At 36.3% G+C, this 15755-nt stretch overlaps 1 protein-coding gene across 1 annotated transcript; it reads right to left on the reverse strand.

Annotated features, from left to right (window-relative positions):
- Positions 1–363: 363 nt before the first annotated feature.
- MEIOC (meiosis specific with coiled-coil domain) lies at positions 364–15348 on the reverse strand. Its single transcript, XM_054593013.1, has 8 exons — positions 15283–15348; positions 14592–14726; positions 10869–11026; positions 8135–8239; positions 5229–7092; positions 4640–4774; positions 1258–1438; positions 364–593 (listed from the first exon to the last, which is right to left on the reverse strand). Exons 1-8 carry the CDS (start codon positions 15346–15348, stop codon positions 364–366), a joined length of 2874 nt encoding a protein of 957 aa, XP_054448988.1.
- Positions 15349–15755: the final 407 nt, after the last annotated feature.

The following is a 15755-nucleotide window of genomic DNA, read 5'->3' on the forward strand; positions in this document are numbered from 1 at the left end:
GAATTATACTTACTAAGGCAGACCTAAATTAAACTTATCTTCTAGAAGAACTTCACATTTGTATTTACCTGCACTGCAGAATGGGTTTAAGCAACATTTTAGCTGTTAGGAAATATTTAATTTATTTAAACTTATTGTTGACTACTCTGAACTCCTAGAGTGGTCAACTTTAACTGAGTTCACTTTAAACTATATCTGATTCATTCTAAATAGATTTTTAAATAGAAGTTAGACTTCATTAAGGTATTAACTCTAAATCTCAAAGAAAATGCATTGAAATTTTCAAGTATGACAAGTTCATTAAAATTGTTGAGCATGTCTTGATACATATACTTATCAGCTTTTCTTTCTGCTTGCATTTCCTTAATGTTTGTTTGCATCACCTCTCTGGTTCATTGGATTGCTACTATTTATGCTTTCACGGACTTTATCTTCACAGTTTACTATATCTTGTAAAGCCTTTTCCACATCTGTTTGGCCCCCTGTATTGGCCGTTTTTGGCAAGGTCATCTGCAGTGCACACCATAGAGTAGTGCGTGCCTTCCGAGTAGCCACACACATCTCTTTAATTGCTGAAGCAAGGGCAAAAACATCTGTAAAGGAAATATTCAGAGCCAGTTCACATTAGATACCATTAAAGTTTCCCTTAACTCTTAAAGCCCAGTGCTGTGCTGCTAAATGACCAAACATCATTTTTATAAAAGAAGGATGGGTATTGACTGAGCTAATCAAAGTTCTTAGCATTTAAAAGTGTTGACACTTTATTTCTGACCTGTAAGATGCCTATGCTTTGGGTAGAACACAGACTTTGATGGAATTATAATTAAGTAGATAAAGTTAACAAAATAGAACAAGGTACTTTTGGAATAGAATATGTGGGCATCATTTACCAATTTATTCTTTAGATAAGTATAAATCTTAGCAATCCAACCTCTTTAGAACCTGATTTTATTAACATTCAAACTATCGCATTGCATTATCAAAAGGATATGCAGCCCTGACCCACATGGCTCAGTTGGTTGGCCGTCATTCTGCAAAGTGACTGGCCACTAGTTCAATTACCGGTCAGAGCACATGCCTGTTCTGGGTTACGGGTTTGGCCCCAACTTGGGGTGCATAGGGAAGGCGGCCAGTACAGAAGGCAGCCAAATGATGTTTCTCTTGTATTGATGTTTCTATCCCTCTCCTCTCTTTCTTCCTCACTTCCTCTCTCAAAATTAAAATAAAAATAAAAAGAATATGCATTAACATTTGTACCTCTGTCATCTTGGCATCTAGGAACTCCTTGCTTTTGCCGATTTGAAGCATTAACAATTTCATCCTTTCTGCGTGACTGTACAATGTGAATGGACTCCAAGTGTCTATCAAGAGCAGTAGAGATATTGGCATGAAGGGGAGAGCTTCGAAGCCGCTCCATTTTGCCTAGTAAAGTTACAACCTGAGGGAAAGATTTTAAATTTTGATAAGGCATGCAACCACACTGCCTGTCATTAGCTTCTGTAAAAACAAATCTTCAATGAAGCAGAAAGCAATAATAGTCAAATAATTGAATGCTTACTGTGACCTGACACCATGTTGGGGGAAACAAAAATAGAAAGTCTACTGTACCTTTTTAATTTTTTTTTGATGGAGAGAAAGGGGAAGTAGGGAGAGAGAAACATCAATTTTGTTGTTTCACTTATTTATGCATTCACTGGTTACTTCTTGTAGGTGCCCTGACAGGAGATTGAATCCGCAACCTTGGCATGTCTGGATGATGCTCTAACCAACTGAGCTATCAGGCTGGGAGGCGGGGAGGGATGGGGCGTACCCAAAAAGAAAAAAACAGAATTATCTTCAGGAGGGTGGGCCCCTTGTAGTATAGGCTTTTCCTGCTAGGTTAGTGTTCTAGGAACCCGTCTGTATCAGTGTACCAGTCGGTGGTGGCATGTGGCCTCAGAGAATTTTTTTTGAAGACCCGCAGTGCATTTGCCCATTTCATGATGGGCGATTTACCATACCACGCTAAGTGTTCAGCAGTTTTAGATCAAAAATGGCATAACCCCCATGCTCCACCCTCCCTGTTCATCCAATCTCAAAGAGAAATGTTTTGCCAATGGGAAAGAGGTGGAACAAAAAGCAGCAGAAGCACTAAAAGTTATCAAAATTGATGAGTTCAAAAACTGGTTGGAGCAGTGGAAAAAGGCACCTTGATAGGTGTACTGCATCACATGTAGAGTACTTTGAAAGTGACTGATGTTTAAACACATAAGAATAAATATATTTTTAAAATAAATAAATTCCATTTTGGGGGAGGTCCCCCCTCATATGTTAATTCTAAACGTTTTCAAGTAATCAGTTAATGGGAATAAACAACAATGGAAAAGTCAAACATTCCCATATCATTAACAGTATAGGCAAATATACGATCCAACACAGTTTACACTTTTTTTGGCAAATAGTGCTATTAGAAGGTATTGTAATCTAAAGGGGAAAAAAAATAATAAACTAAAAAGGAGAAGTCCTAGACTGACTGATCTTGACTTCAGCAAGTCTGTTCTGGGCCTCCAGTGTTCTCCTTTTAGAAATCAGAAACATTTAGATAATAATACTGACCTAATGGTAGTTTTAAGGAATCCATAATCCAGAAAATACTGATTTAAATTTATGTTGAAATAACAACAAAATAAATCTTGTAATTATCAGAACTTCTAAGAAAAATTAGGAAGTCTCTCAACCTGCTGGTTAATTAAACTTTTAAAAGGGCAGTGATATATTAGATCAGTAAGGGGGATATATTTCATAATCCTAACTTGTTTCAAATTCTAACTTTGGAAGATGTAAGGAAAGAGAACTTTTTGAATAACTGCCCTTGGGAATTAAATGATTTAAAATTCACATAACACGTGGTGTTGAGTGATTGGAAAGAGTAGAAAAATACCTCTCAGTAAACTAAAAAACTAACAAACTAAAAAATAGTACACATGCAAATATTTTTGCCCTCTGTGTATTATTGATCTAATGTTAAATATAGATAAAATTATTACAATAGCTATAAAAATAACCTTCTAACTTAATGTGACACATTCCAAAGCTGGTAGAGTATATTTCTTAATATCCAGAGTTTGCAATCCTTTGATTTATTGCTGAGAAGTGTATTACTGAGAAAAAGGAATTTTAACTTGGAATGGTTTTAAGAAAACAATAAAAAACTGAAGTTTTTATTAACATAACATCTGGCTGTAACTCATGTCAGTATCTGACTATACCATTGATAAATTCCATTGTACAAATTTATAAATTTGATAAAAGAATTTCAACTGACCAAGGACAAAAGCTGGGTAAAATCAATCTTTTCTACTGAAATAGTTCATATCTATATTTTAAAGACAGCATGGTACAAATAAAGAACAGATATTCAATAAAATAGACTCTATATATTGGTTTTTCTAATTCCTAAAAAGGCTTTTATTTTTTTTTTATTTTTAAAAGGCTTTTATTCAATCATAGAAGCAACCTGTTTCACTGAATGCTTTTTCTCAGGAATCTTCATCAAACTTTACTGGGAAAACCATAACTTTTTAAGACAGGAAGTTTAAAAAAGAGAAAAATTTACCCTACTCTATTGAAGTTGATTAGAAAATCCTGAAACTGCAAAAGAGATAATAGGAATAATCATTTATTAAATTACAAAAGGACTTAATATCAGTATTCTATAGATTTTATTTGAAGTGATATACTACTGTTTTATAAAATTATGCTTACCTACCTACTTCGGTTCATCAGTATTTAATACACTGCTGTATATACTTGTTTGTTGAATAACTTAACAGTGCAGGGTTAAGAAAATGAAATATGGTAATTTCCTATTCATTTACCATTCTGTATAATGCAAGCACAGCTTGCTCATCAAGCTAGAAAACAAAGTTTGTGACTTAAGAAATGGGACTTTACCTATAAGTAATATTCAAAATGGTTTTTGCTTTTAAAAAATGCTTTGTGTTGAGGATTAGCTCCCATGCCAACTTTGGTTTGAACAGGAACCATTTAAATTACTATGACTACTTTTTAAATAATTGAATGGGCCCATTTTTCCTTTCCTAAATATTAATCATAGCTCTGGAACCAAACATGGAAAAAAATATACTTCAGAGTTACACGTAAATGTGATTTAAAAATTCTTTACAATTGTAACCTGCTGAAATGTTAAAAAAATTTAGCACTGGCTGGTGTGGCTCAAGTGGATTGAGCACTGGGTTGCGAACCAAAAGGTCATCAGTTGAGTCCCATTCAGGACACAAGCCTGGGTTTCAGGCCAGGTCCCTGGTTGAGGGTGTGCGAGAGGCAACATCTTTCACACATCGATGTTTCTCTCTCTCTCCCTCTCTCCTTCCTTCCCCTTCTCTCTAAAAATATATAAAAACGTTAAAAAAAATATTTAGCACTAGCCAGTGTGGCTTGGTTGGAACGTTGTTCAGTAAACTGAAAGGTTGGGGCTTCAATCCCTGGTCAGGGTGTTACTGGATGTTCTCTCTCTCCCCTTCTTTCCTTTCCTCCCTCTAAAAGCAAAGCAATGAAAAAAAAAAAGTGTCCTTGGAGCAGGATAAAAAAAATTATTAAGTAATTTAAAAGTTCACTATTGGAAGTTTTTACAGCTTACTCTGGCTTGTTCTCGAAGTTCATCCACAATCAAGCGATCAACTCTAGATGGGTTGGAAGTCAGCCTTGGAATTGGAGTATTGTTAGTACTGGATACTTTTTTTCCTGGGTAATTTTTGGCAAGGGCCAACTCAGTCTGTAAAAAATGATTCAATTGTAATATTTCTCTTAGGCATAAGCAATATAATTGAAAATTACTCCTTTAAATAATAATTGTTTTGGTGTCAAAAGCAACAAATACAAACCACAGTATTTTTCTGTCATGCTTAATGCAAACAAAATACCTGAACACTCCACAGTTTAATACTTTAAAAATTCAAAGAAATGAACTTCTAACCCATTAAGGAAAAAGTCTGCTTCATTGGCAAAATAAACTTTACAGAAGTAACATACTTTTTTAACCCCAAGCTTTTTTAGTCTTTAAGTCACCCAATTAATTCCTTATAGTCCTGAACTTAACCAATACTGTCCATTAGAGAAGAATTCAGCTTTGAAATAAGGCAAGTACTCAGAGTACACAAAGGTAAACAAAATGAGGGCAGGCAGAGAGGATATACTAAGTTACTTCTAAATGGATAGCTTTGTGTTACCTTTTTTCTCTCCTTTTCTAATGCTCTCCATTGCTCATAGCACTCTTCTAGACGGATATGAAGTTCACTGGCTGGTCCACTACGGGTTTTAATTGGTCTTTGAAATCCAAAAGTTGGCACAAAACCAGAAAAGGAATTGTCACCATACATCATATCATTGAAATAAGGGTATAAATGGCTTAAGTCATCATAAGAAAACAAATCATAAGAATCCAACATTGGAACAACTGAATGGCCAAATGGGTGGGCGGATCTTAGGGGAAACCCATTTGAACCAAGTTGTTGAAAACTCTGATTATGCCTTAAATCTCCCATCATATAATTAGAAAAGCATGACGCTTGTGTGCGGTTCACACGACTATTAATATTGTTGTCTCCACTTCCCTGTCTGTGGCTATTAAAATGACTCTGTGCCTCCAACAGATCTTGGTAAGTATTCTGAGATAAGCCATCTAAATGCTTTGGAACTTCCTCAGGATCATAATGTCCACTCTGGGGCTTAGCTTGAAAATTATGTTTGTTTACATTTTCAATGATCCCATACTGCTGAGCTGAATAGTTATCACAAAATCCATTTGGCTGTTTTATTTTTTTATCAGCAACAAATTCAAAGAGATTTTCTTCCACAGTCTTTGTCAGTCCTTCCATGTGATTGACAGATTGAATTCTTTCTGCACCATTATAATTGAAATCAAAACTAGAAAATGCTGAAGGGTTTTCTTGGCAATACTTCTGAAACAGATTGCCATTTGGAGTTAAATTTGTGGATGATAGTTGGGGAAAATCTGAAGAATGGTTAGAACCTTTTGAAGCTGCACTTAAATGACTTAATTTCATCAAGTTACCTTGATTTCGATAAGGAATAGGAGTGTTATTTTTTGTGTGGACATTCATCCAAGTTGGCCTATTTAAGTTGATACCTCCAGATGTTGCTGAGTTTGACAATAAATTCACTGATTTAAAATATTCAGAATTTGGGGGGTCAGCTTTAGCAAACTGTTGCTTTTCTGTGACATTAGCAAAATCATTATTAGCTGTACAAACTGTATGAGGTTTTAGTCCATATTCTGATTTTAAGCCAAAATCAGCAGTGAATGCTGCTTCCTTTGCAAACTGTTTTTCTGCCAGGTGTGGTGTAGTTTTTGGAAATGTGAAATTCTGCTGGTCAGGTATTGTCTCTTCCATTTTTTTCTGATTTGCTGATTTAACCTGAAATAACTTTGTGTAGGTGTCTGCTTCTACAGTTGGTGGTTCAGGTGTACCACTGGCTAATTTTTTACTATCTTGGACACTAAAATTCGAACACTTATTAAGCTTAGCCTTATTAGGATGAGCATATTCTGGGTATCTACAATATTCTGCATTTTCATTGTATCTATTAAACTGGGAAAGAAATATCTCTGCTCTTTTTTGCTGTAATGGTGCTTCAAGACTTTTAACACACATTTTCTCTCTTCCATAAGGGTAAGTCTCAAGTCCCGATTCTTTCATGATGTCAGACATGCCAGCTTGTGGTGTAAAACAGTTTTTGATAAATGGATATTCTTGGAATGTTGTTTTAGCTGTATCATTTGTCTGAACATTGTAACAGTTAGAATGATCATTTCGAGAGGGGTACATCCATTGGTCTTCAAGATCTAAACCAGTAAATCCATGATAAAGTTCATCTATTTTTTGTTGTGGTGTGAGATTACTATTATGCAGGTATTGCTTTTCCACTGCTGACACAGATTCACCACTATAAAAAACTTGCTGAGAGATGGCTGTATCTATTGGCCTTTTGGTTTCTGTTAACAGCTCATGGTGATCTGCGAATCTGCTTGTGTTCATTGGCCAAACTGACTTTAAATTGGAGGAGCAGGTCCTAGAACAAGTAAATATATTTCATTACAATTTAGGTTTTAAAAGACTTTATGTTTTCAGTGGAGAAGGTAGGAAGTTTTCAAAAACATTTATTTCGCCCCACCTCACCATTCTCTAATCCTTTCCAACTGTGCCTTATAAGCTACCATTACATTCAAATAATTCTCTATTGCTTGAAATGTGCTATATGCTATAAAAATATGTATTTTAATCTTAATAGGTCTTCACTATAGTTTCCCAAGAGGCATTAAATAATAAGCTCTGAGGCTGATGACTGCATGGTCTTACATAAATATTTTATCTATAGTAAGCAGAAAACAAAGTCAGTCTTTCCTTTAATTAGTTATTACATAAAAGTATTGACCACAGTTTTTTCAATGAAAAAGATGTCTTGTTGAAACTATTATTGAAATTAAAATATTTTAATTGGTTACATGTGTGCTCCATACTTGCCTACTTATAAACTGGGGCATTTGGATAATATAGCCTTCACACCCAAATAAAACAATTAATGTATATTTTAAATTTTTTTTACCAAATGAATAAAATCCATACGGATTTCTACACAGCAGAAATGATAGTTTTAGTCTTTGGGATACATGTATAAAATCTCCTTGGAATTTATAGTCTTTAAGCCAAATTTTAGCTCATGAACTCAAGGGAAATAGCTCTGAATTATGAAAGAATCATTTTCCAAATGAAAGTTCTTACTAGCAAATTAAACCTTAGAGTGAAACTTTCAACTGTATGCAATGACCTCAGCAAAATCAAGCCTCCTTAAAAACACCTATTTGAATTAAGATGTCTACTGTCAGATGATCCTTTACTGAGTCAAAATAGAGCTTAATAAATAGGATAATCTAATATGCAGGGTGGGGCAAAAGTAAGTTTACAGTTGTTCATATGGATAATAATACAATAATAAATGATCACGCAAGAATAAACTGTTTCATGTACTCACAACTGAAAACCTACTGTTGCCCCATTCTGTATGTGAATTTAAAAGCTTACTATACACTATGTAGCTTATATGATATACTAACCCATCAGCAAAATATGACTGTGACTTATCTTGTTCTTCCAAAATGTTAGATACAAGTCCATATAAGTCTGTTTCACTGCCATAGTCATTTCTTTCTGTCTGAATCCTAAAAATAAGTGAATATCACATGTAAACTATTTACTCACACTGAAATAGAACATATTGATTTCTGTTTCCAGACTTATCCTACCATTATTTTATATAAAATATTTGGATTGAATCTATACCATAATTTCAAATATAGAGGGGACAAGAACTCAAGAATAATTTCCACTTTAGCTTACTGTCTCTGCTACATAAATACTTTTCCTTCACTTAAAATCCTACGTCTAGTTCACAATGTATGCTTACCTTTTATTTCTCCAAAACACATGCTATTCATTTTAGATGACCAAAATATAAATCTCTGACCTATGATGCTTGGTACCATGCCTGCTCCTGAAAGCAAGTCCAGTCCTATTTTACATCCTTCCATCAACACTTGATCAGATTTTTCATTTGTGATTTGAAAACCATATGAACCTGTTGCTCTATTTTTGTGTCTCTTTAAGCTAAATGTTAGATTAGAAAGTAAAATGTGATATGATCATCCTAAACACCCTAGAAATACTGCAGTTGTCCCTTAAATGTATTGGACTTGGGGGCTCTCTCTACATCCTTGCCGAAGAGGTGACTGGATTTCCATGTACCTGAAATTCTACCTCATGACTAATACTGTCTAAATAATACAAAATGTAAAACTCATAAGGAGATGGAAAATTTGTGCCTTTTTACCTCATGGATTTTGGGTAATTTGTTCCTAGAAGTAATATGTTGTTTTGAATGATAACTTCTAGTTTTCTCATCTTTTTTTTTTTTTTTTTGAGAGAGGGGAAGAGGGAGAAAGAGAGGGAGAGAAATATCAATGTGTGGTTGCCTCTCGCACAGCCCCCATTGGGCACCTAGCCCGCAACCCTGGCATGTGCTCTGACTGGGAATCGAACCAGTGACCCTTTAGTTCGCAGGCTGGCACTCAACCCACTGAGCCACACCAGCGAGCGCTGTTGTTTTTAACCTTTAATAATATTAGGGCATTTTAGAAATAAAAATACCTTATATTTGCATAACACTTAAACATTTCATTGATCTTTATTACATAAGACAGGCAAGTATTAGTAATCATTTAGCTGTTGAATGATCATTTGAGATGTTAAGAAACTTATTCCCTGGCTTGTGTGGCTCAGTGGATTGAGCACTGGTCTACAAACCAAAAGGTTGCTGGTTTGATTCCCGGTCAGGGCACATGCCTGGGCTGTGGGCCAGGTCCCTCCTTGGGGGCGTGTAAGAGGCAACTGATTGATACTTCTCCCACACATCATATTCCTTTTCCTCTCTTTCTCCTTCTCTTTCCCTTTCTCTGAAAATAAAATCTTTTAAAAAAAGAAACTTGTATTTTGGAAGTTATATGATTTGTAAGATATGTGATTTGCCAAGTTACATGATTTGCAAGATGACTTGCCAAAATTTTACTTGCTAAACAAATGGTCTTTTTCCACTACATCATGTTATTTCACAAATATTCAATATAAAGTTTTTATGTAACAATGTATTAGTACATATCTAAAAATATTCAATGTAATATATGCTAAACTATTAATAGTTGTTACTGGAAGGAGTGGAGGAAGATTTAAGGTAGACTTTTGCTTTCCTTTATATATTTCTGTAAAGTCTTTTTTAAAAAAATTTATTGATTTTTAGAGAGAGAGGGAGAGAAAGAGAGAGAAAGATTGATTTGTTTTCCATTTATTTACACATTCTTTGGTTGATTCTTGTATGTATCCTGACAGGTATCAAACTCACAACCTTGGGTTATTGGGATGATGCTCTAACCAACTGAGCTATCTAGCCAGGGCCTGGAAAGTCTTAATTTTTTTCAGTGAACACCCACCAGATTAAAAAATATTTGTTTTTAAAATAGGATATGTATTACATAATCTTTCTAATAAAATTACTAATTTATAGAGAATTTACCAAAAGTTTTAACAATTTTTAAATAAGATTTTAAAAGTAATTATTTCCTGTTTGAACTAAAGATGTATCAACTTCTATCAAATGCTCCCTTATATATAATTAAAATAAAGGTAGATGTCACTCCCCTAGGCTATTCTCCGCAACAGGATCCCATAATATCCTATACTTCCTCTTTTCAACCTCACTATGCATGCAGTGATGGCAAGTCATCATCATCATTAGTATTGCAAAATGTATAAAGTCAGGGATAATATTTGCCATGTTAATGCTAATATCTCTGCTAGGTCAGAATGTGGCATAGAGTAGTTCCATATTTATAGAATTGCATAGAAAAATAATTAAAAGTATCTTACAAATCATGTTTATTGTGTACTTGTGAAGGAAAAAATTACTGAAAATTTAGAATTGAATGAAAAAAAGACATCTGAAAGTTCTAACTCGTTTATATATCTTTCAAAAGAGGAACTTAAGATTTACTCACTAAAGGTGCCTCTAATGAATAAAAAACAGTAATAAGCTAAAAATTATATACATACAGTTACATACATATACCCAGTTTAGGATTTCCTAAAAGTATGGTAAACATAAAATTATGCCATAACAAAAATTAAAACAAAATTATATTAAAATACTGATATAGGGGACAAAGAGCTAATATAACTGGATTACTATGTAATCAAACTTAATACTTCATTTAGCCTGAGAAACATAATTTATTAATTTACCTGTTCTTTACATTAATCTGAGAATTAGAAGGCTGCTTAATATCATCTCCATAAGTAGACCATGGTGCATAGAAAAGTGAAGAATCTACAGAACTTGCATATTCTGTTGATGAAGAAAGTGGAGTATAGGTCTGCCTTAGGTCAACATTGTCTTCACTCTGAAATTTTAAAGAAATGCTTGTGTATCAGACAGAGCAAAACTACATTTATTACAGAATATTAGTGGTGTGATAAGAAACTGGAGGAAATAACATGTATAACATTTGGGAAACAAAATCAAATGTAGACAGCCATTTAAGCTTACTTTAAACAGGGATTGGCAAATTTTTTCCATAAAGGGCCAGATAATAAATACCAGGGTTTGCTGACCGTTAGGGTCTCTGTTGAAAAAAACCATAGACAGACAATAAGTAACAAATGGACTTGGCTGTATTCTAATAATTTTTTTTTTTTTTTTTTTTTTTACAAAAATAGGTACTTGGCAGATCTAATCTAACCCCTGGGAGTAGTTGTTCTTATACTTAGTATAAAAGACCTACAATTATTGCAGTTTTAATTTTTTGAACAGATGAACATAATGTGGACGCCAGCAATGTTTATTTTTCATAAAATATTTACAAAACTCAGTCTTAACACCCTGAATCTGTTTTTTAAAAAGTAAATGTACATTTATGTAGAATTTCAAATAAACTGCAATACATTATTATATTCAGTTAACCTTGTAACATGGGTATTCTATTTTATTTTATTTTTTACAGAGGGGATGGGAGAAAGAGAGGGAAAGAAACATCAATGCAAAAGAGAAACATCAATCGGCTGACTCTCCCACATGCCCCAACTGGGGACTGAACCCATAACCCAGACATGTGCCCTGACCAGAAATCGAACCTGGGACCTTTTGCTTTGCAGAGCAGCGTCCAACCAACTGAGCCACATAGGTCAGGGCTGGGTATTCCATTTTAAAAATGAGAAAACTGAGGCTACAGGACTGAGCTCATAGGTGACAAAACTAAAACCCAAACTCAAGGCCTTCTTACTCCTACTCTAAGGCCTTTTAAACAATATCTTTTATTTTCAGTCTTGCTTCTACTGTCAAGAGATATTATAAGAATGAGATGATACATAAAATGTTATGGTCTCTTCAGAAATTTTAAAGATATTACTACAATTAGCCCTGACTAGTGTCGCTTAATTGGTTGGGCATCATTGTGCAAAACGAAAGGTAGCCAGTTTGATTCCCAGGTAGGGCACATGCCTGGCTCGCAGGTTCAGTCTCAGGTCAGATCAATGTTTCTCTCTTACGTGTTTCTCTCTCCCTCTTTCTCCATCCCTTCTCCTCGCTCTAAAAATAAATAAATAAAATATTTTTTAAAAAGGTACTATTATAATTAGAAGAAAAATACCAGTTAATTTTCCTTTTTCTGGTGAACATTTCTATAATGAACTTTGAATAAATAAGGTAAAAATTTTGAATTTTAAGATTTTAATGATTTAAAATCCTGCCTCCTTCCAAAAAGTACTGAAGAGCAGTGAAAATAATTTGAAATACTTGAAACAGCAGAATGAATTTAATAAACAATAAGAGATTAAATATTTAGATGTGTTTTAGTCTAGAAAATGCTCTTTAAAGAAGTCTGAAAGCATAGGTTCAGAATTTTTAACTCTCCAAATAAGGAACTACTAAAACCTGAGATGTAATAACTACAAATATCCAGATATAACACTGTAGAAGTATTTTCTTTTACAACGTGGGGCAAAAGCAGGTTTATAGCTGTGAGTACACAAAACACAAAGTATTATTATTTATTATTGTATTATTTCCCATACAAACAACTGTAAACCTACTTTTGCTCCACCCTGTATTTACAAATAGAGAAGAATATTACCCTGGCTAAAAAAAAATTTCTAATTGCTTTTATTCTCTTAATGAAAATTTAGATAAAAAGATATAGTTAGATCAAAGGTATTCCTAAATTTTTGTTCTTATTCCTAGACATAATTGAAAAACATTTTAAACATACAATATTGAGTTTATGCTATACCGATAAAATATGAAAATTAGTTCCTTTCAATCATCCATCTTCACGAATCACAATTATTTTACAACCATTTGTTTAAATTCTGGTTATGGTGACTATTTGAAACCTACACATAATTTTCTTGTTTATAGCTTATTTATATCATGATGACTATTCCAAAGCCGAGGAAACTAAGGAACAGAAGAAATTTTGCTAAGAGTGCCACTAAAAACTACCTTTCAAAATATTCTTAACTTTTACAAAGACATTTATCTTTAGAACCTTTCATAATTTTATTCTTTTAATTCTGAAGTTCTTATCATAGGCCTACCTTAACTCTCTTTTAGGTGTGAAGTATCCAAAGGGACAAGAGTAATTGTTCATCTTTTTAAAATAGTTGCTTAAACAAAAGGAACATTTTCGGGTTATGTAATATCAAATGAGATGTAGTTCTGGAAACTATATTTTGGGAATATACTTTCAATTATACTTCACATTTTTATTTTTTATTTTATTTTTTCATTTTACTTCACATATTTAAATAAGTTTTAAGTATTAGAAAATTAAATTATTTTAAAAGATTGATTTAAATTTTATATTCCAGGATAAAGTCAGCAACTAGAGCAATGTGGTGGATTCAAACGTAATTCAAGTATCTGGATCCTTTTCAGTTAAAACATTTACAGAAATTAAATATGCAAATGTTCGGGGTTGGCATATTAATTAGATCTAGGTAACTGTAAAATATACTACTTATATCCTTGATATACTTAAAACAACTGAAAATAAATTCAAATAAATTTTAGTAGTGATGTAAACATTATAGAGAGTGGCGGAATACTGGTCTTGGCAGTGAAAAGACCAGGGTTCCACTTGGGCTTTATCATTTAGGGCACAAATCAAGTTCTCAGTTTCATCATTTCAGTTTGAGCCTCAGTTTCTCAATCAGTACAGTGAGCATAATATTGTTTAAGGCTATATTGTGGATTAAATAATTTATTTCAGGATACTGTTATATCAAAGCATAACAAAGTCAACATTGATGTCCTGGTTAAATAATTTCAAGTGAAAATAACTTGCATTACCCTAAGACCAATTTAATATGACTAACAAAATTAAATATTTTAGGTGAGGTAAAATGTAGCATGTAATGTAAGACATTGTCAAAGCCAGAGAAAAACTTCACCTTTAAATTATAAAAAGTATGTTTGTACATACTTACAACAAACGTTTAAAGAAAAAATATTTTGAGGTGACTAAGTAAATATTGATTTTCTTACATTTCTGACATCACTGAAGACAAGACAAAAAGCAAGAACCAGTTAAAAAAAATTTACAGGTCCGGCACAAATAACGCCCTTGTTTTATTACAAAATCTTTTATTACAAAATCATACGCACGTAATTCTGTAACATAACAGTATCACACTCAAGCACACCACATGACAGTTTAGGTGAAATTTTCAAATTAAAACTATAAATTATCACCCACATATTATTGCCCTACCAAAGACACCCAAGCAGGCGTTACTTCTGCAGGACCCTGTATTATTGCTTGTTTTCCAAGCAGCGTATGTATTCTGCAAACTGTACGGCAAATGTTGTCATGGCTGCCCAGCCGTACGCGAGGACCTGTGGGAGTCGCCTCAGGACCTGGATCTGATTGGAATAAAGCGCCCAGCACAGGGCAGAACTGACTACAGCACCTGCGATTTGTAGCAATCATAGAAGGAAGCGGAGCCGGTCAGCATCGCGCTGTTGAACACGTCCGTCAGTCTACCGCCGGCGTCGGCACTGAGGTTCAAGCAGCGATTCGCACCTCCGCGGAACGCCACCTTGGGCTGCACGAAGGCCAACAGGAAACGCAAGAGAGACATCACGCAGTGCGACGCTGAAGCGGCCCAGTACTGCTCACCTCGACCGTTCACCTCCCTCAATTTCGAATCCCCGCCGAGGACACGAATCTGCGGCCCGCGCTTGCGTCCCTGGGATTTCCTCAGTCCTCTGGCCCACCCTCGTCTTGGGCCCACCCGAAGGCGCCACGGTCGCCTGCCCTGACGGGCCTGCGCCGCCCGCCACCGCCGCCGCGGCTCGACGTGAAGACAGCAGCGGCAGCCGGGGCGTCGCGCCCGCCTCCCCACCACCGGCAATCCGTCCTATCAGCCGCGCCCCGCCCCCTGCCCCCCTCGACCTGTCGCCGCGCTCCCAGCCCGTCCCCGACGCGCGGCCTGGGCGCCCCGTCGGGGCTCCTCACCAGCGACCTGCCCTCTCACTCCCTGCAGCGGCCTCTTCAGAGAACCGCGTCCACTAATGCGCCCGCTCCTCAGTCCTTCCTCACCGTCGCCATCCTCCAAGTCTGGCCGCCCCACCCAGACCCTGACCGTCCCCACCGGTTACCTCAAGTCCCTCCCTTAGGCCTGGGGGGTGAGGGGGCTGCCAGGGGTGTCTGCCTCTCACCTCCATGGGCCCCCCAGCCCCTCCGGGACTTGGTACAGCTCCTGGGGCACGGGGGTGAGGGGAGGGCGTCGAGGCCCGGCTCCCTCGGCCCGCACCCCGCCGCTGCCGCCGCCACCGCCCCGGGCGCTGCCTGGAGCGGGTCTGTGGGTGGGGGGGTCGGAGCGGGGAAGGAGGGTCGGGGGGAGAGGCCGTTACATTGCCAACCCCGGCTCGCGACGCGGCACCAGCCAGCCGTGGCCAGCCCCCTGCTGTGAGACCCGCCCCCCGCTTTACACCCCTTCATTGGCCCGCTGCCCAGCCAATGGGCAACCGCCTCCAGAGCCTGTTACCCTCCACCCCCCAGAGACAAGGCTAAGAGAGGGCGGTTAGCCGCCCTCGTTCTCTCGCAGCTTCTGAGTCTTTCCCGCTCAGAG

The sequence above is a fragment of the Pteronotus mesoamericanus genome, unplaced genomic scaffold, assembly GCF_021234165.1.
Source record: "Pteronotus mesoamericanus isolate MK-2021 breed Mesoamerican mustached bat unplaced genomic scaffold, CSHL_Meso_final scaffold_408, whole genome shotgun sequence".
Lineage (NCBI taxonomy): Eukaryota > Metazoa > Chordata > Mammalia > Chiroptera > Mormoopidae > Pteronotus > Pteronotus mesoamericanus.

Excerpts from the sequence above, each read along its gene's own strand:
- MEIOC (XM_054593013.1), bottom strand. The coding sequence starts at position 15,348 with ATGGAGGTGAGAGGCAGACACCCCTGGCAGCCCCCTCACCCCCCAGGC. Across the intron at positions 14,727-15,282 it reads GCCTAAGGGAGGGACTTGAG|CCCAAGGTGGCGTTCCGCGG; the intron begins GTAACCGGTGGG and ends GCCTTCGTGCAG. Across the intron at positions 594-1,257 it reads TAGATGCCAAGATGACAGAG|ATGTTTTTGCCCTTGCTTCA; the intron begins GTACAAATGTTA and ends TTTCCTTTACAG.